We start from the raw sequence: 27,325 nt of genomic DNA on the forward strand, positions 1-27,325 counted from the left end.
GGGCCAGGAAAGCAGTTAGCCTCTGCTTTTATGTGACTTCATCAGTTGCAACACATAGTTTAATTTTAGCCTATTAGAACGACGATCAACAGGTTTAGCAGTGAGAATTACCTTTAGTTACCACCTATAAAAGGAGCATTCAAATTGCGACATCTTTAAAAATCCACAACATTTCTGTAAAGTGTTTCTTTTTTGTTTGTAATGCTGCTGCGAAGCACCTTGGGCTACTGCACTCAAGGTACTATGTAAATACAAGCCGATGATGTTGTGAAAGCATTGACAAATTTAAAAGAATGTCTAAGTTTTCAGATATATTGGGCTGAATTCCCTCCTTGTTGCTGAGTCCATAACAGTGTGAGGCTTCCATCTACCACTTGACACTGTCGCTTTGCTGCTTTACCTTGGGGCCCTCAGTGCCCATATCGGGCAGGTTAGAATGTGTAATACTGCTCCTGACTGGGTTTCATAAGAACATAACAAATAGGACAGGAGTAGTCCATTCGGTGCCTCAAGCCTGCCCCGCCATTCAAAAAGATCAGGGCTGACCTGCTCCAGGCCTCAACCCCTCTTTCGTGCCAGTCCCTCATAACCCTTAACTCCCCGATATTTCAAAAATCTATCTCTTCTTTAAATACTTTCAGTGATCCAGGCTCCACAACTCTCCGTGGCTGAGAATTCCAGACATTCACTCTCCTCTGAGAGAAGAAATCCCTTCGCATCTCAGTTTTAAATGAGTGTCCCTCCACATCTTCTCAACATCTACCCTGTCAAGCCCCTTCAGAATCTTGTAAGTTTCAATAAGATCACCCCTCATTCTTCTAAACTCCAATCAATAAAGGCCTAACCTGTTTAGCCGTTCTTGATAAGTCAACCCCTTCATCCCAGGAATCAGCCAGGTGAATCTCTTTTGAACTGCCTCCAATGCCTTTCTTAAATACAGGGACCAAAACTGTACACAGTACTCCAGGTGCGGCCTCACCAACACCCTGTACAGTTGTAATAAGACTTCCCTATTTTTAAACTCCAACCCCCTGAGCAATACAGGATAAAATTCCATTTGCCTTTTTAATTACTTGCTGCACCTGCATGCTAACTTTTTGTGTTTCATGCACAAGAACATGCAGTTTCCTCTGCGCTGCACTTTTTTGGAGTCTCTCTCCACTTAAATAATAGCCAGCCTTTTGATTCTTCCTACCAAAGTGCATGACCTCATACTTTCCTACATTAAGCTCCATCTGCCAAGTTTTTGCCCATTCACTCAACCTATCTATATCCCCTTGCAGATTCCTTATGTCCTTATCACAACATGCCCTCCCACCTATTTTTGTATCATCAGCAAATTTAGATACATTGCACTCTGCCCCCTCCTCCAAGTCATTAATATAGATAGTAAATAACTGAGGCCTTAGGACTGATCCTTATGACATTCCACTAGTTACATCTTTCCAACCTGAAAGAGACCCATTAATCCCAACTCTCTGTCTTTTGTGTGTTAACCAATCTTCAATCCATGCTAATACATTACCCCCAATACCATGAGCTCTTATCTTCTGCAATAACCTTTTATGTGGCACCTTATCGAATGCCTTCTGCAAATCCAAACACACTACATCTACCAGTTCCCCTTTATTAACTCTGCTTTATATATCCTCAAAGAACTCTAGCAAATCTAGCAAAACGTGATTTCCCTTTCACAAAACCATGTTGACTCTGTTTGATTGTGTTGAGCTTTTCTAAATGTCCTGCCATTTCTTCCTTAATAATGGACTCTAGCATTTTCCCAATGACAGATGTTAGCCTGACTGGCCTATAGTTTCCTGCTTTTTGTCTCCCTTCTTGAACAGGGGCGTCAAATTAGCGGTTTTCCAATCCGCTGAGACCCTCCCAGAATCCAGTGAGTTCTGGAATATTTTGACCAATGCTTCCACTATCTCTGCAGCCGCTTCCTTTAAAACTCTTGGATGCAGGCCATCGGGTCCTGGCGACTTGTCTGCGTTTAGTCCCTTTAGTTTCTCAAATACTTTGTCCCCCGTGATAGAGACAGTTATAAGATCTTTCCTCCCATTCGCTCCTTACTTATCTGATATCTTTGGGATGCTTATAGTGTCCTCCACTGTGAAGGCCGATACAAAATATTGGTTTAAATTATCTGCCATTTCCCTGTTCCCCATTATTATTTCTTCAGGGGGGTCCCATGCTCACTTTAGCTACTCTCTTTTTATATATGTAGAAGTTCATGCTGTTTGTTTTTATATTTCTTGCCAATTTACTTTCATAATCAATTTTCTCCCTTTTTATTAGCTTTTTAGTCATCCGCTACTGGCTCCTAAAAAAAAATTCCCAACCCTCTGGCCTACCACTAGTTTTTGCCGCTTTGTATGCCTTTGTTTTTGATTGGGTACTCTCCTTGACCAACTTCGTTAGTCACGGGTGGTTCATCCTTCTCATCAAGTCCTTCTTTTTGATCAGGGTAAATTTTGCTGAGCGTTATGAGTTATCTGCTTAAGTGTCTGCCGCTGCTCATCCACTGACCTTCTCCTTAGTCTATTTTCTCAGCCTGCTTCAGACAACTCTTTCTTCATATCTCTGTAAATGCCCTTATTTAAGTTGCAGACACTGGTTTGAGATCCGAGTTGCTCGCCCTCAAACTGAATTTGAAATTCTACCATGTTGTGATCGCTTCCCCCTCGAGGATCCTTAACCAAGATATCTCTTATTAATCCCACCTCATTGCATATTATTCGATCTAAAATAGCCTGTTCCCGGGTAGATTCTGCAATGTATTGCTCTAAGAAACAATCCCTGATGCACTCTACAAATTCGTCTTCCATGTTACCCCTGCCAATCTGATTTGTCCAGTCAACATGTGGATTAAAATCACCCATGACAATTGTAGCGCCCTTCTTACACCCCTCCATTATTTCCCAATTTATACTTTATAATAGAGTGAGGCAACTCTTCAGGGGCCTATAGACAACTCCTGCCTGTGACCTCTTCCCCATGCTATTCCTTATTTCCACCCAAACTGATTCCACATCACGATCTATTGCACCTACATTACTACTCACCACCGCACTGATACCTTCCTTTATTAACAAAGCTATCCCACCTCCTTTTCCTTTTTGCCTACTTTTACATAACGTCGAATACCCTTGAATATTGAGTTCCCAGTCTTGGTCACCCTGCAACCACGTCTCAGTAATAGCCATCAAGTCACATTCATTTATAACTATTTGTGCCACCAACCTATCGACCTTGTTACAAAGATAAAAACAAAAAACTACTGCGGATGCTGGAAATCCAAAACAAAAACAGAATTACCTGGAAAAACTCAGCAGGTCTGGCAGCATCGGTGGAGAAGAAAAGAGTTGACGTTTCGAGTCCTCATGACCCTTCAACAGAACTGAGCAATACATAGGACTCGAATATAAGCTGGTTTAAGGTTGGGGGGGGGTGTGGTTGGGGGGAGAGAAGTTTGGGCGGGGGGGTGGTTGTAGGGACAAGCAAGCAGTGATAGGAGCAGATAATCAAAAGATGTTACAAACAAAGGAACAAAGAGGTGTTAAAATTATCTAAGAGAATATGCTAATTAAAAATGGATGGCAGGACACTCAAGGTACAGCTCTAGTGGGGGTGGGGTGGAAAGACTGACAGGGCATTACAGGTATAGATTTAAAGATAATGGAAATAGGTGGGAAAAGAAAAATCTATATAAATTATTGTAAAAAACAAAAGGGAGGGGGAAGAAACAGAAAGGGGGTGGGGATGGAGGAGGGAGTTCAAGATCTAAAGTTGTTGAATTCAATATTCAGTCCGGAAGGCTGTAAAGTGCCTAGTCGCAAGATGAGGTGCTGTTCCTCCAGTTTGCGTTGGGCTTCACTGGGCTTCTTGCCCACATGTCTGTCCTTGGCTTGCTGCATGGTTCCAGTGAAGCCCAACGCAAACTGGAGGAACAGCACCTCATCTTGCGACTAGGCATTTTACAGCCTTCCGGACTGAATATTGAATTCAACAACTTTAGATCTTAAACTCCCTCCCCCATCCCCACCCCCTTCCCGTTTCTTCCCCCTCCCTTTTGTTTTTTCCAATAATTTATATAGATTTTTCTTTTCCCACCTATTTCCATTATTTTTAAATCTATACCTGTAATGCCCTGTCAGTCTTTCCACCCCACCCCCACTAGAGCTGTACCTTGAGTGTCCTGCCATCCATTCTTAATTAGCACATTCTCTTAGATAATATCACCACCTTTAACACCTCTCTGTTCCTTTGTTTGTAACATCTTTTGATTATCTGCTCCTATCACTGCTTGCTTGTCCCTACAACCACCCCCCACCCCCAACTTCTCTCCCCCCACCCCCACCTTAAACCAGCTTATATTTCACCCTTCTCCTGATATTGCTCAGTTCTGCTGAAGGGTCATGAGGACTTGAAACATCAACTCTTTTCTTCTCCGCCGATGCTGCCAGACCTGCTGAGTTTTTCCAGGTAATTCTGTTTTTGTTTTTGACCTTGTTACAAATGCTGTGTGGATTCAGATAAAGTGCCTTAAGCTTTGACTTTTTACCATTATTGCTCATTCTGGTTCTGATTTCTGCTGCGCTCTGCTGCTTATATTTTCTGCCCCTTCCTGTCACACTTTGATTATCATTCACCTCTTCATTACCCTGCACCTCTGCTCTCTCGTTTCTTTTTGATTTTTTAAACTTCCCTTCAATTGAAACCTCCATCCCACTAATTAGTTTAAAGTCCTATCTACAACCTTAGTTATGCGATTCGCCAGGACACTGGTCCCAGCATGGTTCAAATGTCCTTTCAGTGTCCAATGAATTGGAACCAATCTTTGAGCCATGCATTTACCTCTCTAATCTTATTTACCCTACACCAATTTGCATGTGGCTCAGGTAGTAATCCAGAGATTATTACCTTTGTGGCTCAGCTTTTTAATTTAGCCCTGAGCTGCTCGTAGTCCCTCAGCAGAACCTCTTTCCTACTCCTATGTCACTGGTACCTACGTGGACCACGACAACTGAGTCCTTCCCCTCCCACTCCAAGTTCCTCTCCAGTCCAGAAGAGATGTCCTTAACCTTGTCACCAGGTAGGCAACGCAGCCTTCAGGACTCTCTGTCTTTGCTGCAGAGAACAGTATCTATTCCCCTAACTATGCTACCCCTATTACTACTACATTTCTCCTTTCTCCCCCCACTTGAATGGCGCTCTGTACCACGGTGCTGTGGTCAATTCGCTGTTTCCTCCCTACAGCCTGTGCCCTCGTCCACACCGGGAGCAAGAACCTCGTACCTATTGGACAAGGGCACTGGCTGAGGCTCCTCCAAAGCTAACTTCTGGATCCCCATACCTGCCTCGCTCACAGTCACACCCTCCTGTCCCTGATCACGATCCAAATTTGATGTAATTAATCTAAGGGGTGTGACTGTCTCCTGAAACAGTGTCCAGGTAACTCTCCCCCTCCCAGATGTGTCACATGTGTTATAAACCCTGAGCCGAAGTTCTTCGAGCAGCCAACACTTGCTATGGATGTGGTCACCGTGGATCGCACTGGCGTCCACCAGCTCTCACACACTACAGCTGCAACGCATTGCTTTCCCAGCCATCTCTATTTAATTAATTAATTTGGATGTCATATATATTTTATAAGTGAATTTCTTAACTATACTTTTCAGCTGTAATAACGTCTCCTGATTTAAACCACTTGGCCAATCAAAAGAGACACAGAAGAGATAGCCACCAATCACCTACCTGTTTTCCTTTGATGTCACACTTCTGCTCTAACAGGTAGAAACAGTTCCTTCTCTTGTACTTTCCTCTCTGCTGATGGGAGGGTGGACAATATACTGCAGCATTGTGTTGCTCTCTAAAGGGGACATCATTTTAACAGAAACAGGAAGCACAGCAGCTACTGGAAGAGCAGAGACCTCGGCGGGGGGACAGGATTTTGCATCAGCACCAGTCTTATCATAAGTAGTGTCAGCTTCTTGCACCTTCTGAACTTGAGTCGCTATTTCTTCAAAGGCATGTGTCACTGTGTACACAGCTAAGCAAGTACACAAATCAAGTAATGTCAGTGTAATGGGGTTTTTAATTTTCCAGGTAATCAATGGAATAGAATTATAGAATGGGTACAGCACAGAAGGAGGCCGTTTGGCCCATCATACCCATGTCAGCTCTCTATAACTGCTACTCAGCTGGTACCGCTTCCCTGCCTTTTCCCTGTAATCATGCAAATTTTTTTCTCTTCAGTTAATTATCCAATTCCCTTTTGAAAGCCACAATTGAATCTGCCTCCACCATTGCCTCCGGCAGTGCATTCCAGATCCTAACCAATTGCTGTGGAAAAAGTTTTTCTTCTTGTTGCCTTTGGCTCTTCTGCCATTCATCTTAAATCAGTGCCCCTTGGTTCTCAATATAGTTGTAATAAATGGCTGTTTCCTTTCACAGTACGTTCGTGAGGTAACTAAGGATAATAGCTTACTTGATTTAATTTTTAGCAGTCATCTGAGATATGCAGATGACAGTAATTATGGCAGATACAGAGGAAAATCTACAAAGACTGTGAGACATAATTGTAACAAACAGTAACACATATGCATTATCATTAAACTGCAGCAAAACTAGCTGCATGATATCAAAGAAAAGGATTACACCTAGATGCAAAATAACAATGGAATCAAAAAAATATTACAAGTAGAATCACTCTCTTATCCAGGTAGCCTGATAACATCTCATGGGAAAAGTAACCAAGACATCAGAAAGCGCATAACACTTGCAAAACAAACCTCCGTAAAAATGTCAGACCACTTTAGAAATAAGAATATCTCCATGGAAAGCAGAATGAGATTAGTAAAATGCCACATCTGGTCAATGTATATGGATGCAGAAGTAGGAACATAAGCAAGACAAAACTAACAGAGATGTATGACGAGGGTGAGTTGATCAACACACGCAACTAATAAGGAATTCTTGAGGAAAGCAGGCACACGGGAAGAACTTTTGCAAATGATCGCCAAGAGACAACTACAATTCTTTGAGAAACTAGAATACCTGGTACTGATTGATTGAGGGCAGCAGGACAAGAGGGAGACAAAGGAGGAAATACACCGACAACTTGAGAAGTAAAACAGGCACAAGATTTGAGAGCAACATCCAAGATGTTGGCTGCTAACGAGGACTGGAAAGTTGGAGAGCCATGATCGTTGACATTGTACAACAGGGCACCTGAAGAAGATGAATTCTGATGCAGTTTCAGATTTCAATGTGGTCGAACAACAGTGACCATGACAGTATTCAATGAAACTTGATCAGCCAAACCAAAGTTGTTTTTTCATTCATTCACAGGATGTGGGCTTCGCTGGCTGGGCTAGCATTTATTGCCCATCCCTAGTTGCCTTTGAGAAGGTGGTGGTGAGCTGCCTTCTTGAACTGCTACAGTCCATGTGGTGTAGGCACACTCACACTGCTGTTAGGGAGGGAGTTCCAGGATTTTGACCCAGCGACAGAGAAGGAACGGCGATATATTTCCAAGTCAGGCTGGTGAGTGACTTGGAGGGGAACTTCCAGGTGGTAGTGTTCCCATGTACCTGCTACCCTTGTCCTCCTAGATGGTAGCGGTCGTGGGTTTGGAAGGTGCTGTCTAAGGAGCCTTGATGAATTTGTGTTGCTGAAAATTTAATGCTAATTCCAGATTTCAAGGGAGGCTGGATTTGTAATGATGGCAGGGAACTTGAGTTGGCTCGATTGGGCTGCCTTCTCGGTAGTGACAGAGCAACACAAAAGAAAATTGGAATACCTTAAAGCTATCTGATTGCAAAAGGAAGTCATGTATGTCCCTAGAGTTAAATGGTGAAACAAAGCTAAATTGCCTAACAGGTTACGTGCAAGAACAAACCAGACTTGCTTAAAAATATGTTTAAAAGAAAATAATTCTCAGAAGGACAAGGGTAAGTAACAATCTCAGCTGATGACAATGAAAGTTGATAAAGTGCAGCCTGACAGTGATGGCAGAGTATACTGGAGAGCTGTGGCAGTGACAGCAAATGCTAGGAGTTTCTTTGAAGAAAGAAATACCATCATTTATATAATGTCTTTTAGGAGCCAAAGCACTTTATAGCCAGTGAAGTGCATTGTACTCGTCTTGTACTGCTCCTTGAAGTGCAGTGGCAACCTATTTGTGTTTTAGCACGTTGGAGGACGCAGGTAGTCCAGTTGGCATAACCTACCTTGATTTTTTTTGCACCATGTTAGGAGTCAAAGTGCAATTATGAACAGTAGAGGTACTTTGAATGATTCCTCACAAAAAGTTTAAGTGGACTTTTGGGATACTGCAGAGGTTTTAAAAAAGTACTTTGTGTTAATCTTCATTACAGAAGATTACCTTGCTAATAATGCATCGTAATGTTTATAAAGTTCAGAGCGCCCAAGCAGGTGCAGATATTGCCCTGGCCAGAGCATGAGATCTCAAAGCAGATTGGGCTGCCAGCTCTGATAACACTTACCCAATGGTGCTCAAAGAAATGGGTGTTGAGCTCTGTGGGCCTCTTGCTTACATATTAAACAGCCTGCTTGGGTCCAGAAATGTTCCCATGGATTGGAGAGATGCCCATTCTGTGCTAATATTCAAAAAGGACAATAATTCAGAGCCATGAAATTATAGGCCCTTGAACTTCTTTATTGGCAATTTGCTAGAGCAGATCATTAACAATGCACTGTATGATTACCTTGATAGAGAAGCAAGCATGACAGAGCCTCAGCATGGCTTCTGGGGAATAGGGTTATCCTCAACAATCAGGTTAAGCTTTTTTGAGAAAGTTAACTAAATTGATGGATGTAAGTTTTTCAAATCCAAAAAGCTGCTTTGTGAAGGGTAGTATTGGAGCCAATCTTTACTCAGCCTTACATTTATTTACAGACGGAAACATTGCAAGAATACCTTTCTCTTCTTAGGCAGTCCCTTGTGATAGAGGATTACGTGCTTCCACTGTAGTCCTAAGTGGAAGAAAGACGTAGGTGTCATAGCACAGGAATCTACAGAATGTTTCCAACCAGTGCTGCAAGGCTACATCAAAAGTAAATAGTGTATTAGGATATATTGGCAGAACAATTAAATAGAAAATCAAAAATACAATGCTATACTTGCATAAGACCTTATCACAGTGACTCACCACCAACTTCTCAAGGGCAATTAAAGATGGACAATAAATGCTGGCCCTGCTGATGATGCTCACATCACAAGAAAAAACAGTGTGTCCGGTTTAGTCCCCTTACAAGGTGGATAATATAGCGGTCCTAAAACTTTAAAGGAGTACCGCTCCTTTGGTGCCTGATTTAAAGGTGCTCAATTGCTACAGTATCTTTAGATTTTTACTCTATAAAAAGATAGACTCTAAGGAGATGCTGGAAATCTAAAATAAAAACAGAAAATGCTGAAAAAACTCAGCAGGTCTGGCAGCATCTGTGAAGAGAGAAACAGAGTTAACATTTCAAGTCCATATGACTCTTCTTCAGAGCAATAGAGAAGTAGAAAAGTGATGGATTTTATACTGTTAGGTGGGAGATCAGGAGAGACTGACAAAGATGTCATGGACACCAGAAAAAGGGAGTGTTAATGGTAGTGTTAAAGACTAAAGAAGGTGCTGATAGTGGCATAAAGGTAAGATAGCAGAATGTGTTAATAGCAGAACAAGGGTCAGCACTCTGTAGAGGCACAACATAGAAACAGTGACAGTTGGCTCTTGTGGGGGGTGGTTGGGGGAAAAAAGATAAATAAATAATAGAAAAAATGAATAGATAAAAATACATTTTAAAAAAAAATTTAAAAATTGGATTAAAAAAGAGGCAAAGCTGGAGGAGACAGCTCATGGCCTGAAGTTGTTGAACTCATTGTTAAGTCCGGAAGGCTGTAAAGTGCCTAATCGGAAGATGAGGTGCTGTTCCTCCAGTTTGCATTGGGCTTTGTTGGAATATTGCAGCAGGCCAAGGACGGACATTTGGACATGAGAGCAAGATGGTGTGTTGAAATGGCAAGTGACAGGAAGGTCTGGGTCATGCTTGCGGACTGAGGAGACTCTGAGGAGATTTGATTGAGATCATTAAAATAATGAAGTTTTAGTTTTTCTTCATGTGGATAGTTATGTGAAAGCATTGTGACAGTTCTTGTATATCAGGCATCCACATGCAGGATAAGGTGACTGGCTTTCTACATGAACTGCATATTAATCAAACAAAAGTTATTGTTGTTCATGAAATTGAGGTGGTTCTCAGGTGGGGCTTTGAGTGCTATATGTGTTCTGTCAATTGCCTCCTCTCCTTGAACCTCTGGGAACTCTGGCAGCCCACAGGATGTGATAGTTCTGTCTCCTTGGGGAGAATTCTTTCCCCATTGTGCGGGCTGGGTGGGGGCGGGCGGGCGTGCAGCCGATCGCCACCCGCAATCGGCTATGCGCCTCCATTTTATGTGGGCAGGCCAATTAAGGCTCGCCCAACGTGATGCGCACCCGGAAGCGCTCAGCACTCCCTATGCGGGCAGGGGGAGGAGGGAGAGTCGGGGCATGCGCGCAAAAGAGCCCAGAAATCTCCTTGAGGCACGGCGTTGCCTCAGGGAGATTAATTTCATTATGAAAAATGGAAAAAAAGAACTTAAAAAAGTACTCAGACATGTCCCCTCATGTGACAGTGTCACATGAGCTGGGACAAGTTTATGTATTTCAATAAAAAATTTTATTTAATTTATAAAGCCTTCATGAAACCTCATCCCACTCACAGATGAGGTTTCATGAGAAATGCGAAGGCCGCCTGGGCTCTTCGCCTGCCTGCCAACCTTAAGGTTGGATGGGCAGCCCTGTTAATGATTTCAATTGGTTTTTAAATGGCCTTAACAGGCCTTTGACAGTTCGGTGGGCGCATAGCCGACTCCGGTGCGCGCCCGCTGAACTGAAGATTGGAGTGATGTCGGGATGCACACCCGATGTCACCGCGTGTCATTTTACACATCGGCGACCGGGGCCCGCCCCTGTTTGCCAACCAGAAGATCCAGGCCCTTGTTTATTTGGTTTGACTGGGAAAAATATGAATTGTATGGCCCTCCAAAATGGGCAACAATAAGCTTTTTAATATAGTGGTGAACTGCCCTACAACTAATTTGGCACAAATCACAAGATGCTGCCTGGGAAGATCCAGTTGTAAAGAAATTCAAGACTGTAGTGACTTTGACTGGTGCAGAATACTGAATTGAGATTGTGCAATATTAGTAGCAGATATGTTAAAATGTTCACAGGAAGTTATGTTTTGTGCTACTTTAACAAATGCATTATTGAGTTCATTCCAAATGTCATAAATTGTTTGATATATATATCAAACAATATATGATATTGTCATATATCTTGACTCTATAATTAATGGTTACATTCATGTGCTCTTGAGAAAATAATATGAACAGAGGTTTTAAAATTGTTGAAAGGAATGTTGGCGGTTATGTGACTAAGAAGCAGAACACTATTCTGCATGGTTCCACACTGCACATAGGCAATCAGATGGTTACTTCTCTGATTACAATCATATCCATTCCTAGCTATGTAATGTGGTTTCTAACCACCAGAGAAATGAGATCTCAATTACTTTTAGTATAAAACCTGACTCTATTGCAACGTTATATAACACGTCTCAGATGTTTACTTCTCTGAGTTCAATACTTAACCTGAAACCACCAATAAGTTTCAAAACTGTGGCTCAAAAAAGTGCCGGAAATTTCAAATCTGTAAAATAAAATGCAACTTGGCACAGTGTTATGTTTCTGTGGCATTGCTTAAACAGTATAGAAACTGTTGCTGACAATTATGAGTTAGCTAAATTTTGTCATGAGAACATTGATAAACTTCTTATCATTGCCAGAAGTACCATCCTCCACACTACTGATGTATCTAGTAATTTAAAATGAAGGACACTGCAGAAAGATTCACTAGGCTTGCAAAAAGATGAATCTTGCTTTGAGACATTTCTGAGCATTCCTTCCTATTGATTCTAATTGACTCAATGCACATCTGTTGAAACTGATAAGCGCAATGAGGCAAATTTAGGTATTACTTGTGTAAACCAGTTTTAAATGATTAAGAACTGGTACAAATCCTGTTTGAATGGGGAAGTGTTAATAGCATTCTATTTTCTGGTATATGCTAATTTGCATAAAAATTCACAGGCCCAAATGCAGACTTGAATAGATCTAAGGGACATGAGTGGCAGTGGAAAGAAGTTGCACGTAAACAGATTTTAATGGTGCCAGTTACAGGTGGGCATCACAACAGATGGACCTAAATTCAGAAAATCTTTGAAGAGTTTCAAAAGGCATCACTACCCAGCTACATCAGCTGACATTGCCAAGGTTGAAGAGACAGGGGATTAAGAAGTGGCAGCCAAATATTAAGGGGATGGAACTCCTAAGTGCAGTTATGAGACTGCAGCCAAATGACAGAGAAACTAAGTAGTGGACCACCTGTTTGATAGCGCTGTAGCCAACCTGAAACAATTTCAATTCTGACTGCAGATGTGAGTGCGCGAGTACCAAGGTAGGGACATGGAGCATCTTTGGTGCAGCGTGATCTACCTGGTATTCCTCCATAGGTGGCCCGCCTCTTCTCAACATGTCAACTCAGCGGATTCATACCATCAGTGCGTGTCCTTTTTTAAAATTCATTCACGGGATGTGGCTCCGCTAGCTGAGCCAGCATTTATTGCCCATCCCTAGTTGCCCTTCCCCACTTCTTGGATAATTTAATGAAGCTCTTGCTTGTTTCAAGTTTGGATGCGGAGAGGCAAAGAATGGGTAGAGATCATTCAAAACTGATTCCTGCCATCTTTCTGACTCCTTTTGTCCTGTCTGTATCTGTTTTCTATGTAACAGAGACCAAAATTGATCCTTTGTTTCTGAATTGTAATCGGTTTATCTGATAAGTTTTGACATACTTGGAAAGATTTCTACAGAAACCTTTAAGGCTTGTTAGAAAAGGATTGATGCCACCTTTATAATATTCTTCCAGTCAATGGAGACCCTAGCAGAGCTAACTGCAGTACTAACAGCTGCTCTGCGGTGCCTTCAGAGAAAGTAGAAAGCCCCCTTTGGGTGAGATTTTGCAGGATGCCTGCAATGACTGGTAGCTGAGGCAGCAAATCTGTTCTGATTTTGCTGGCATTGCATGTGTATTTGTCTCCAGTGACAGATGGTCTGGTTGCTCAGTCAGTCCATATAGGATGTCATGTGGCTTGGTGGCAGTATCTAGTCTCAGAGTCAAAAGGTCATAGATTCAAATCACACTTGGGGAACTTAAATTAGGCTGATGCTGCAGTGTGGTACTGAGGCAATGCTACATCGTTGGAGGTGCCATCGTATGGATGAGATATTAAACTGATGCCCTCTCAGGTAAAGGTAAAAGGTTCCATGTCCTTTTTTCAAGAAGAGCAGGGGAGTTCTCCTATTGTCCTGGTCAATATTTATCCCTCAAACCAATATCACCAAAATAGGCCAAAATCACATTGCTGTTTCTGGACCTTTCTGTGCACAAATTGACTGCAGCATTTTCCCACTTTAAAACAGTGGCTACCAAACAGTTGGTCAGGTACTAAGCTTTTCTGTCACTTAGCTGCAGACTCATAACTGCACTTCATTTTTGGCTGCCACCTCTTAATCTCCTGTCTCTTCAAAAAAATATTTAATTGTCTGTGAGGTATTTTGGGACGTCCGGTTGTTGTAAAAGCTGCTAGATAATGCAAGTCCTTCTTTTATTGCACTTTTAGCATGTCATTCTGTACAGACTTTTCCTCCATATCAGGGTGGGTATTGTCCACAGTAACAGAGCCATAAAGATGATGTTGCACAGTATTTACGGAACTGCAAATGGCTATGCAGCCCAACAGGTCCATGTTGTAATAACTGGCAGGTGCAGCAGTTTTCAAGTTATAGTTGTGGTCTGAACAACTGCATAAATCCTACACCATTATTACTGAATGCACCCTGCTGTATAAACAATGCAGGACTGTCTCACCTTTCATAAAATGTTTCCTTTTCAGTACATTTTAAATTGCTGTATGAAGAAATCCTGCGGCATCAGACTGATTCAATAAGGTAGTTTCACAGTGCTCAGCTTGTTAGCTGAATATAAGGTATTTTTAAATTCCTAATGAAAGTATATTATTCTCCTCTTAAATATGTCCAATCATGTAGGATTCAAGAGCAAATACATCAGAAATGGCATGAAGCAAAGGCAAACTCCTTGATTTTGATATTTGCATAAGAGGGAAATAAATGCATCTCAACAAGTCTGATTGTCACTTCATTATAGATGAGCTTCACCATAGGAATAAGTAATTTACCTTCTCACAAACCCATCTGGTAAGGAGAGGTCTGCTTCTATGGTGCAATATTATAATGCTGTTTGCCTTCTCATTTCTTTGTTTCTTAAAATCGAGCAGTTTTAAGTCATGTTGAATGTAATGTTGCTTCTTAATTAAGATGACCAAGTTTTGAACATGTGAAATTAGGAAACTGAGGGGGTTATTTTGGATGTTATGACCACAGCAGATGTTAATTGCTGAGCAAACCAAATCCCAGAGGGAAACTTGGCTTACAGGCTATACCTTGTTTTTTGTGTTTTGAAAATGAGAAGAAAACGCACTGATCTCAGCAGCAAGAAGTCCAGTGACACTTTTGGGATTTTAAAAATTAAAGTACAGGTTTGATAAACAAGAAGGAATGGGATGGCAGGATTGTTGTATGAGGGGAGATTGGGCCGAATAGGCCTGTATTCACTGGAGTTTAGAAGAATGTGAGGGGATCTCATTGAAACGTATAAATTTCTGACGGGGCTGGACAGACTGGATGCAGGGATGATGTTTCCACTGGTTGGGGGGTCTAGAACAAGGGGTCACAATCTCAGGATATGGGGTAGGTCATTTAGAACTGAGATGAGGAGAAACTTTTTCACCGAAGAGGGTGGTGAACCTATGGAATTTTCTACCATAGAGGGCTGTGGAGGCCAAGTTGCTGAATATATTTAAGAAGGAAATAGATAGATTTCTGGACTCTAAAGGCATCAAGGAGTGTGGGGAGAGAGCGGGAGCATGGCGTTGAATTAGAGGATCAGCCATGATCGTATTGAATGGCGGAGCAGGCTCAAAGGGCCGAATGACCTACTATTTCTTCTAGTTTCTATGTCTATGGCTAAAACTTAGGCACACAAGATTACAGCTCCACAGTTAAAATTAGTCTTACAAAACATCCCCCCAAAACCTCCCTACTTGGTCAGACCTGTAAGTAAACGCCTTCCAGGTAACACTCCCTTATACACGTTTAACTTTTAAAATCCAGTAATATTACCCAAGGCAAACTGCTGTAGCTTTAATAAAGGCATACCACATGACCTCTTAAGCTCTCTTCCACTATGTTATGGAAATCCAAGACTTCAGAACAAGTCTGCTTTTTGCAGCCCAAGACTTTTCTGGCTTGACTGGATGGCTGATTCAAACTGCATCTCCTCCCAGCCTGGAGCTCTTTCCAGGAGATCTTCCTCACATGGCCAACAGCCAAGCTCTCCACAGTAACTCTAAAATACCTTCTCACCACTTTCATCTCAGGTTCCATTGTTCTCGCACCTCTTTGAAACTCAAACCTTCCAAATATAAAATCTTTCGTGTTTCTATTTCGTCCTTGCTTTCAGGTCAATAAAATGTAATATACTCTCTTCTATTTACCCATGGAACTCCTGTAAGATGCAAAGATGTTTCTTGGTACCTCTGACTTCCCTTTGAAATGCAAACAAACTCAATTTATCTAAAAATGCAAATGTTAGATCCAACCTATTTACTTGTATCTCAAGCCCATCATAATATCTCATTACAAATGCACACCTAATGCCTCTATCCTTTCATGTCTTAACCTCCCAGACAACCTGTCTTTAGTAACCTTTCCCCAGCTTAATTAAGTCATTTACACACACACTCTCTTCTTCACAGAATAACACAATATTCCCTAAAACTATTTTTAAAAATAACATACATTCTCACATGGGTGATAATGTAAAATAGGCGATATCGGCTTGGGCGCCTGTTAATCTCCTCTCCTGATTTATGTTTCTGTTGAAATTAATTGGGAGAGATGATTAACTGGGCGGAGGTGTGATGTGGGATGGTGGTTGGGATGGTCAAGGCACTATCTCAAGTTTTATGCTTTCGTTTAAGTTAAAATTGCCTTCCTCGTGCCCTCCTTTGTGCTCAGATCATCCCTGCTCTTACATCGACATTAATAGGACAAAAATTGCAGACAATGCACCCAAGATTTTCAGATGACCTGTCTGCTGCTTGCAGGGTTCCGATGGTGATGCAGGGCTTTGAAGTTTTGCCCTCAGTTTAGTAGCTTCCTCTAAAGGAAACTTGTGGGTTAATGCACTGTGTGCTGTTACACTGAGTCATACAAAGCAAGAAAGTCCCAGGTTCAGTCTTGGTTTGTGTTCAGTCAGCCAATGTCAGCTGGGGTGTTACAGTTGGTCCAAACAACTTGGGCTAGAGAGGGAAAATGTAAACAAAAACAGTAATGCTTTGTCCTCTCCAAATGCATCACCTTGCACATCTCCGGATTGAATTCCGTTTCCAATTTTTCTGCTTCTAGATGTCTATCTGTGCCCTCAGCTCATCTGCTTTATTGACTAGAACCCTTGCATTGAAACATGCACCACTAATCACTGAATAAATCCTTTGTTGCCAGATTTGCTTTTCTCTTTTCTGAGTCCACACTCAGATTCCACCCTGCTGCCAAGCCAGTTTAAATCCTCTCTAACAGCACAAGCAAGCCTCCCTGGCAAGATACTGGTCCTGGTCCTGTTGAGGTGCAACCTGTCAGGTCTGCTCAGGTTCCACTTCCATCAAAACCCATCCCAATGTGGCAGGAGTTTATAGCTTGCCTTCCTGCACCCTCTGTCTAGCCAGGCATTCAGCTTCTCTGTCCTCCTATTCCTGTACTCACAAGCCTGTAGTATCGGGAGTAACCTGGAGGTTAACTTCTTTTGAGATCCTGCTTTTTAACTTTTTTCCTTGCCACCTGAAATCTGCATGCAGGACCTCATACCTCTTTCAACCTCTGTAATTGGTACCAATATGAGCCATAACATCTGGGTGCTCACCTTCCTCCTACTTCTCCCACCCCCGTTTAGAATGTTCTGCAGGCGCTGAGTGACATATTTGATGCTGGCACCAGGGAAGCAATATGCCACCTTGGAATCACATCTGCAACGACTGAAATATCTACCTGTAACTATTTGAATATCCTGTGACTATTGCTTTCCTGAACTTCCTCTTCTCCCAACTCTAGCCCACACCCCACCCTGGCCCACCACCCTACCACCGCCACCACCACCATTGTATCCTTGATTAGGATTCCATTGTTGTTCCTGCCCCAAACAATAAGCTGATTGGTTTATGGTTCCCTGGACTGATTTATAGTTCCCTGGACTTGTTCTATCTCGCTTTTTAGATGTGGGAAATACATTAGCTGTCCACCAGTTCTCTGGCACTATTCACTTTGGTAATGATTTTTTATATATATATGTAATAGTCCTCTGTTACCTCTCCCCTAACTTCTTTCAATAAGAAAGAAAGACTTGCATTTATGTAGGGTCTTTCATGACCACAGAAGTCTCAAAGCGCTTAACAGCTAATTAAGTCCTTCTGAAGTGTTGTCATTGTTGTAATGTAAGAAATATGCTTGGATACACTCCAACTGGACTAGGGCTTTTATCATCTCTAAATTTGGCTAGTTTAACAATTATCTCGCCCCTTTCCTATTTTTGATGTCTTTACATCTTTTTGATTTCTTCTTCTCATGTGATATGATGTTAGTCTCCCTGGTAATTCCAAGGCAAGGTATTATTTAATATTTCTGCCATTTTGAATTTGAGAGTTTGATGTATTTTCCCTTAGAGGCACTACCCCTATCCTGATTTATCTATTGTTACTTATTTGTCTGTAGAATACTATACTATTTATTTTTATGTTCCTTTATCAATTAATTTTGTAGTTTCTCTTTGCCTTCCTAACTGTTATTTTGACTTCCTTTCTAATATTTTTGTATTCCCTTTTGTCATTCTCGTCTTTGCTGTCTATGTACTTACTGTGTGCCTTATTACCTAAGATCCAATTTTTACCTCTTATTTACTAATTCTTATTCCTCCCTGGTGCGTCATTACTGGCTAGTTTGTTCCTGGTTTTAGTGGGATTTATTTCTCCTTTGTTGATCACCGTTTCAAAAGTTGTCCACTGTTTGTCTGGGTTTTTATTTCTCAGTAAATCTTTCCCCCTTACCTTCCCTAGTTCCATTCTCATTCCCTTAAAATCAACTTTTTTCAAATTTATTATTCTGGTCTTTGTCTTACTGATGTCCCTCTCAATCTTTCTCTTAAACCTTAATATATTGTGATCACCATTGCCTAGATGTTCCCTAAGCTTACTTTTCTAATCTGTTCTGGTTAATTTCCCATCACTGGATCCAGCACTGCTCCCTATCATATTAGGCTATTGACATTATGGGCACGAAAGGAGTCCTGCACACATTGTACAAATTCAATTCCCATTACCTTTCACCGTGCTGCCTTTTCTTGCCAGTTTATTTTGGGGTATTTAAAATTGTCCATGATTACTATCCTATGTCTTTTACTCATTTCGCTTTTTATTTATAAATTTCTTCCTCCACGACCTTTCCATTGTTAGGTGGTCTGTAGTATACTCCAATTAGTGTGATTGATCCATTTTTATCTTTTATTTCAATACATATCAATTCTCTTTCTAACCTCTGTTAGCTATGTCCTTGCTTTCTACTGCCATTATGTTATTTCTAATTATTACAGCCAACCCAATCCTCCTCCCTTCCTTATCCTTGTGATTATGTTATAACGTGCAAAATATAGTTACTAGTTCTCTTCTATGTGTAGCCATGTTTTAGTTATTCCAGATAAGGAGACATTTTTTCACTCAAGTGGTTGTGTATCTTTGGAATTCTGTATCCCAGAGGGTTGTGGGTGCTCAGTTATTGAGTATATTCAAGACTGAGATCAATAGATTTTTGGGCAATAAGCAAATCGAGGGATAGGGATATGGAGATAAGGCAAGAAAGTCGAGTTGATGTAAAAGTTCAACCATGATTGTATTGAAGGGTGAAACTGGTTCAAGGGGCTATGAGGCTTACTCCTGCTTCTATTTCTAATGTCCTTTTGGACAAAGCGGCTAAGTCCCTGACAGTGACTGTCCATCATGACATCAAGACAGCATTTGACTGAGTGTAGCATCAAGGAGCCCTAGTAAAACTGAAGTCAATGGGACTTGGGGAAAATTTTCCATTGGCTGGAGTCATAACTAGCACAAAGGAAGATGTTTGTGATTGCTGGATGCCAGGACATCACTGCAGGACTTCGACAGGACAGTGCCCTTGGCCCAATCATCTTCATCTTCGTCAGTGACCTTCCCTCAATCATAAGGTCGGAATTGGAGATGCTCGTTGATGATTGTATAGTATTGAGCTCCATTCGTAATTCCTCAGATAATGAAGCAGTCCATGCCCACTTCAGTAAGACCTTGACAACATTAAGACTTAATTGGGCTGATTAGTGGCAAGTAACATGGATACATGCCACACAAGTGCCAGACAATAACCATCCCCAACAAAAGAGAGTCTAAACCACCTCTGTTTGACATTTAATAGCATTACCATAATCAAATGCCCCAAAATCAACATTCCTTTTGCATCATTGATCAGAAACTTAACAGGACCAGCCAGATAACCAATTATGACTTCAAGAGCAGGTCATAGAGTAACTGCAGCGGGTAACTCCCCTCTTGACTCCCCTAAGCCTTTTCATCACTTGCAAGACACAAATCAGCATTGTGATGGAATACTCTCCTCTTGCCTGATTGAGTGTGGCTTCAGTAGCACTAAAGAAGCATGACACCATCCAGGAAAAAACAATAGGCACTTCATCCACCGCTTTAAACATTTACTTCATCCACCACCTGCATATCATGCTGCAGTATACCATCCGCAATGAGCACTGCAAGAATTGGCAAGGTTTCTCTGTCAGCACCTTCCAAACCCATGACCACTACCATCTGAAAGTACAAGGGCAGCAGGTGTACAGGAATACCATCATCACTTGGACATATATTACTGTTCTTTCATTGTTGCTTGGTCAAAATTCAGGATTTTCCTACCTAACAGCACTGTTGATGGGCCTTCACCACACAAATTTTAGCAGTTCAAGAGGCAGCTCGCTACTAAAGAGCAGCTTGGGATAAACAACAAATGCTGCCCTTATTAATGATCCATGAATGAATAAAGAAAATAACCGCAACAGCTCCTGATAGCTATCTTATGAGCCTCCCAGGAAAGTACAAATGTAAGCATATTAGGAAGGACAGGATTATGCTTAGCTCTCTCATAACTTGAGATACTTAAGGTTCTATTTGGGTGCCAGTTCTGTATGTGAGTGAGATCCACCCTCAGATTTTCCTTCATGCTTCATTTCCTTCCTGGTGGAGCAATTTCTCCAAAGGTGGATGTTAAAAATTGGAGACAACCCAACAGGTCAGTTATAGGGAGAGAAGCTTTAAGTGTGCCATGGTCTTGTTCAACAACAACAGCTTGCATTTATGTAGCATCTTTAACATTGTAAAATGCCCCAATGTGCTTCACAGGAGGATAATGAAACAAAACTTGACACTGAGCTGCATAAGGAAGATATTAGGACAGATGACCAAAAGCTGAATCAAAGAGGCGGGATTCAAAGAGCATCTTAGAGGAGAGAGAGGTAGAGAGGCAGCTTAACACATTGTTGGAATGATGTAAATTGGAGATGACAAAGATCACAGAGGATTTTTGGGCTGGTGGTTTGAGGCTACGGAAATGGGGAGGGTGATGATCAGACAATGAGTACTAAGTTGGTATACTTGAATTGTCATCTTTAGTGGCATTGGACTTGATTGTACTTGTAGCATTTATGCAACAGAACCCACTTCAGAGTAAGACAATTTGATCACAACAGAAACTGACAGAGATCCAATGGAAGTGGTTCAGTTATGTAAAAGGGCCATTAGAGGTTCATGAATACGGGATGTACTTTGCTCACTGAGTGCCTTAAGTACACATTTGACAGGTCTGTATCTGAAGACAATGGGACCTTTGCTTGCCACTATAGTTTATCCTTCACTTTGAGAAGCAGACACCTGGACCCGGGTTTTTTTTAACAAGCATTCAATGGGTTAGGCTACCACATCAATAGCATTTTGTTCTCGAGAAGAACGAATCGGAGTGTTTATTAGGGGCTTTAGATTTCATTAATGCTTGCTGGATCGCTGGCAAAACTGTCTGTAGACCGTCAGCTGTAATGTTATTCCAACTGTGGCTGTTACAAGATTAGAATAGCTGTGCTTTAACATTTTGCTCTTGCATGAATACCCTGTATTTGAGATGATGATGAAAGGCGTTGTTTCTGCAGCCAGATGCTAATCCAAATGTACAAGTGGAAATTTGTCCCTTGCTATCAACAAATTCCGTCAGCACTGTGCCTCACTGTCAGCTGCAATTTCAGCACAAAAGACAGTTTCTGCCAGTGCTGTACACTGACAGACTCGCCTATGTGGTCCCCTTTTCCTGCAATTTAACCACTTGATGGAGTTGCTTAAGAATGTAGATATCCTCATAACCTGATATTAATGTTTTCCTCCCTCCTCGCTCCCATATTGGAATTGAGGATAATCGTTGTGGTCATTCTCATTTGTGTGGCAAAACTCTGCAAAGTGGTTCCTGAATCACTGCTCTCTCCTTTTGGTCACAGCTACTCCTAAAGGATAAGCTGATTTACTTTGTGTTAAGCCAACAAATGCTTGCTGAAGCAGTTAAATGGGTGGGGTAAAGTCTCTGATGAAGTGCATTGCACAATTTTTTTTTAAAAATTAGCTTGATTAACCAAATGGTTTTTTCTCCTTTGTGTTTTTTATGTTCTTCTGCTATTAAAAGCACTGGCTCAGTCACTTGGCCTTTAATGCCTTTTCCATGAACCCATGCACCATTTGGCACTAGCAGTATTAGTCTATCATATTGTTAAACATACTGCACACAAAATAACAACAACATCATCAACAATTTGCAGTTTTGTAATGCCTTTAAATTCTAGTATCCCAAGCTACAGAAGGGTATCAAACAAAATTTGACACCAAACAATATGAGATATTAGTGCTGGTGAGAGTTACAAAAGTAGGTTTTAAGGAGCATCCAGCTCATTTGCTTCCTCTTTGTGTCTGGCCACATGGCTTCCATGTTTTAACTTCCTTTATGTTACTACTGCTTGCAGGTCAAGGGTTGCCAAGTCACATGGACCAGTATTTCTTAGTATCCAAAATTTCTAATTGTTCCCTCTACAGTTGATACAAACTCTCAAAAGTTATTTTCAAACATTTGTTAAAAAGAATTACAGATTCCCAAACATTTTAAAGTGATTACAGTTTTTTTCTTACTGCTCCTGGGTCAAGTGAGCTGCAGTACAAAGGGAAGAAAGTTATGTTTTAGTTGTCAAACCCATCTGTGTTCAATTTTGTGCATTACACCTCAGGAAAGATATATTAGTCTTTTGAAGGGGTACAGCACAGATTCAGCTAAGTGATACCAGTACTTAAAACATGAAAGTATGATGACATGTTGCATAATTTAGGCTTGTATTCCCTTGAGTGGTAATTTAATCGAGCTGCTTAAAATGATAGAGATTTGATAAGGTAGGTACATAGAATCTATTTCCTCAGGTGAAGTAACCCAGAACAAGAGGGCATAATTTAAAATTAAAGCTGGTCTGCCTAGGAGTGAAAAAAGAAGCACATTTTCACATAACAGTTATTGGAAATCTGGAACTAAACTTCCGCTATCGCCCCCACCAAATTTCTTAGATGAAGTAATGGAGAGGGTTATAATGAGGTCTTGGTCTGTCTTTGGACTTTCAAAAGGCATTTGATAAAGTACCACATAATGAACTTCCTGGCAAAATTGAAGTTCATGGGATTAAAGGGGCAGTGGCTGCATGGATATAAAATTGGATAAGGGAGAGAAAGCAGAAATTAGTGGTGAGCAGTTTTTTGGACAGGAAGGAAGTGTATTGTGGCATTCCCTAGGGATCGGTATCAGAAACACTGCTGTTATATATATTACTAACCTGGACTTACCCTCCTCTTTCAAGAACCGTGCCCTAAGAGGGCATTGGTGACCGTGGACTTCCATTGGATTGATCCATGATTATGCTAGGCAAAGTACTGCAGTGGCTTGCCTTCTGCGGTATGACTGACCAGCAAACACTCCTTACTGTCTGCCATCAGACATATTGGAAGGATTTACAGACTGGTAATCAATCTGTTTGAACATATACTATGAACGCACCTTCTGTGGCTGTCAAGTCCTGAAGTGGGACTTAAACCCGGAGCTTCTGGCCCAGAGGTAAGGATACTACCACTGTGCCACAAGACCTCCCTCTGACTTGGGTATACAGAGCTTAATTTCAAAGTTTGCAGATAACCCCAAACTCAGAAATGTAGTAAACAGTGAAGAGGGTAGTGATAGATTTGGGCAGACACATGGCAGATTTGTGATAGACTGAAATGGGCAGACACATGGCAGATGATATTTAATGCTGTGGATTGTGTGAAATGATTCATTTTAGTAGGAAGAATGAGGACAGGCAACATAAAGTAAATGGGTATGAATTTAAGGAAGTGCAGAAACAGAGACCTGGGTGTGTATGTACACAAATCTTTGAAAATGGCAGAACAATTTGAGAAGGCTCTTAAAAAGGCATATGAGATTCATAGTTTTACAAATAGGGGAACAGAGTACAGAAGCAAAGGAGGTACAAACCTTTATAAAACACTTGCTAAACCTCAGCAAAATCATTGTGTTTAATTCTGGACATCACACTTTAAGAAGGATGCAGGGGAGATTTCCTAGAGTTGTAGCAAGGATGTGGGACCTCAGTTATTTGGAGAGATTAGAGAAACTGGGATGTTCGCTAGACAAGGTTAAGAGTAGATTTGATAGAGGTATTCAACATCAATGAAGGATTGTAATAGGAGAAATAAGGAGAAGCTGTTTTCAGTGGCAGAAGAGTCAGTAACCAGAGGAATCAGATTTAAGGTAATTGGTGAAAGAGCCAGAGGCAACATGAGGAAAACAAATTCATGCAGCGAGTTGCTACAGACTGAAATGCACTCCCTGAAGGGATAGTGGAAACAGTTCAAATGGTAAATTTCAGACGAAAATAGGATAAATACTTGAAGGGGAAATATTTACAGGGCTCTGTGGTAAGGGGAGTGGGACTAATTAAATAACTTGCAAAGAGCTAGCACAGGCATGATCGTTTTTTTTAATTCTTTCATGGGATGTGGGCATTGTTGGCAATGCCAACATTTGTTTCCCAACCCTAATTGCCCTTGAATAGGGTGGCTTGCTAGGCTATTTTAGAGGGCAGTTAAGAGTAAACCACATTGCTGTGGATCTGGAGTCACATGTAGGCCAGACCAGGTAAGGATGGCAGATTTCCTTCCTTAAGGGACATTGAGCAGAATGGGTTTTTACAACAATTGATTATTACCATTACTGAAACTAGATTTTGTCATTCCAAATTTATTAATTGAATTTGCTAAATTTATTAACTTCCACCAGCTGCCATGGTGGGATTTTAACCTATATCCCCAGGACTGTAGCCTGGGTCTCTGGATTACTTGTCCAGTGACATTACCACTACACTACCATCTCCCCCGATATGGCTGCCTCCTAATTCTAATTTTGTATGAAAAGGCCGGGGATGTTGGGTCAATTGAAATTTTCAAGACTTAGGTCAATAGGTAAGGCTATCAAGGAATTTGGATCAAAAGTAGATAAATAGAGTTGAGATACCAATCTGTCAAGATCTGAATGGCAGAATGGGCTCTCGGGACATATGTTCATATGAATGGGTTGCTATTGAGGTAGATGCTATAACGTTATTTAAAATGGAATTTGGTAAGTGTGTAAAAGTGAAGTATATGAAAAGGGCAGGGTAATGAGTTAGAATAAATAGCTCCAGTTGAACGGTTAGCTTCAGCACAGGTGTATTTGCTGAATGGCCTCCTTCGACATTATAATTCCTATGATGCTATGAACACATTGGTCTAAATTTTCATCCTTGAGGTGGGTAGCACCTTTCTCCTTGAAGCTTTTTCTTCCTTCTCCATACAGTCCTGTTTTCATCACTAACACCTGGTGTTAGTTTGAGATTGTGTTTGCTACTTTAAAAATGCCTTGTTCCTTTTTCACTTCACTTTTTATTAATATGTGCCTGTGTTTTTGTTCCACCTTTGGCACATTATCACGTCTATGGGACACTGTAAATCTCTCTCTGTCTCTGATCACGCTTCTTGTTAACTGTGGTTCCAGAGTATTGGTTTCCTACTGGGAAAGCTATGGAGTGGCTGATACTTGCAGGGAATGGCCTTTCCACAAATCTCCAACTGCGACAAGCAAATAATTAGATTGAAAGCATTTCATAGTATCTGTAGCTCTAAAGTGCCCTACCTCAATATAAAAAATTGGCATTAATGGAGGGCGGGGTGGGTGGGAGAATAGGAAGATCGTAATATAATCATAGAATGGTTACAGATAGGAGAACAATTGGCCTGTCATGTCCGTGGGGGCTCTCTGTAAGAGCAACTTGCCTAGTCCCACTCCCCTGCCCTTTTCCCCTAGTCCTGCATTTTTTTTCCTTTTCAGATAATTATCCAATTCTCTTTTGAAGGACTTCATTGAATCTGCCTTCACCACACTCTCAGGCAGTGCATTCCAGATCCTAATCACTCGCTGCATATGAAAGTTTTCCTTCATATCACTATTGCTTATTTTGCCAATCACGTTAAAATGCTGTCCCCTAGTTCTCGACTCTTCTGCCAATAGGAACAGTTTTTCTCCATCTACTCTGCCCAGAACCCTCATAATTTTGAATGCCTCTATCAATCCCCCCTTAATCTTCCCTTCTCTAAGGAAAACAGACCCAGCTTCTCCAGTCTATCTACGTAACTGAAGTTCCTTGTCCCTGGAGCCATTCTTGTAAATATTTTCTGCACCCTTTCTAATGCATTCATGTCCTTCAAAATGCTCCAGTTGAGGCTGAACCAATGTTTTATAAAGGCTACAAAGTTTATTAAAAATGTTTATGAAAGGTTTATAAAATATTGAAAATGTTTAAAAATACCGTCCATTTTTCTGTTCTAGTGTGTCTAATATGTTTTGTTTGTGTTATGTTTACAGGGGATAAGTGCATTCTTGGTTCCAATGCCTACACCAGGGCTATCTTTAGGGAAAAAAGAAGACAAATTGGGAATTAGAGCATCATCTACTACAAATCTTATTTTTGAAGATTGCAGACTTCCAAAGGACAACATCTTGGGAGAACCAGGCTTTGGATTCAAAATAGCCATGGTATGTACTTGCACTATTTGAATGCCAGTGTTTGTAATCTATGCTGGAGTAAGAAAGAAAAACTTGCATTTGTATAATGCTTTTCATGACCACTGGACATTTCGAAGCACTTTTCAGCCAAAGAAGTATTTTTGAAGTGTAGACACTGTTGTAATGTTGGAAAAACAGCAGGCAATTTGTACACTGCTCCCACAAATAGCAATGTGATAATGACCAGATAATCTGTTTTCGCGATGTTGTTTGAGGGATAAATATTGACCAGGATACTGGGAATAATTCCCTGCTCTACTTCAAAATAGGTCATGTATTCTTACGCATTCACCTGAGAGGGCAGACTGGGTATCATCTGAAAGTCAGCACTTCCTTAGTACTCTACTGGAAAATCAATCTTGATTGTTGAGTTATGTCCTGGAGTGGGACTTGAACCCAGAACCTTCTGACTCGGTAGTGAGAGTGCTACCAATTGAACTACAGCTGACACATGTAGTATGTATGTACACACAGAGTATACTATGTTGCTAGTCTGACATCTTCTAACCTTTCCTTAGCAAACTACATCTGTGATTAATGCTATGAATTTTGTCACAAGGGGAGGTGGAGGCATAGTGATAAAGTCACTGGACTAGAAATCCAGAGACGCAGGCTAATGCTCTGGGGACAGCTGGTGGAATTTGAATTCCATTTATAAATCTAGAATTAAAAGCTAATCTCAGTAATGGTGACCATGAAACCATTGTTGACTGTTGTAAAAACCAGTCTGGTGCGCATGTCTTTTAGGGAAGAATCTTCCTCTTT

General features: G+C 41.1%; 1 protein-coding gene across 5 annotated transcripts in view; it reads left to right on the plus strand.

The window, feature by feature from the left end:
• The window catches only part of acads (acyl-CoA dehydrogenase short chain), a 178,349-nt gene that overhangs the window by 40,987 nt on the left and 110,037 nt on the right, over window positions 1–27,325 (plus strand). For all 5 annotated transcript variants that reach the window (XM_078553995.1, XM_078553991.1, XM_078553993.1 and 2 more), the window contains one exon: window positions 26,360–26,530. In XM_078553995.1, the coding sequence (XP_078410121.1) occupies window positions 26,360–26,530 (171 nt within the window). The remainder of the gene's footprint in view (window positions 1–26,359; window positions 26,531–27,325) is intronic.

This window comes from Cetorhinus maximus, chromosome 12 (assembly GCF_964194155.1).
Source record: "Cetorhinus maximus chromosome 12, sCetMax3.hap1.1, whole genome shotgun sequence".
In the NCBI taxonomy this organism is placed as follows: Eukaryota; Metazoa; Chordata; class Chondrichthyes; order Lamniformes; family Cetorhinidae; genus Cetorhinus; species Cetorhinus maximus.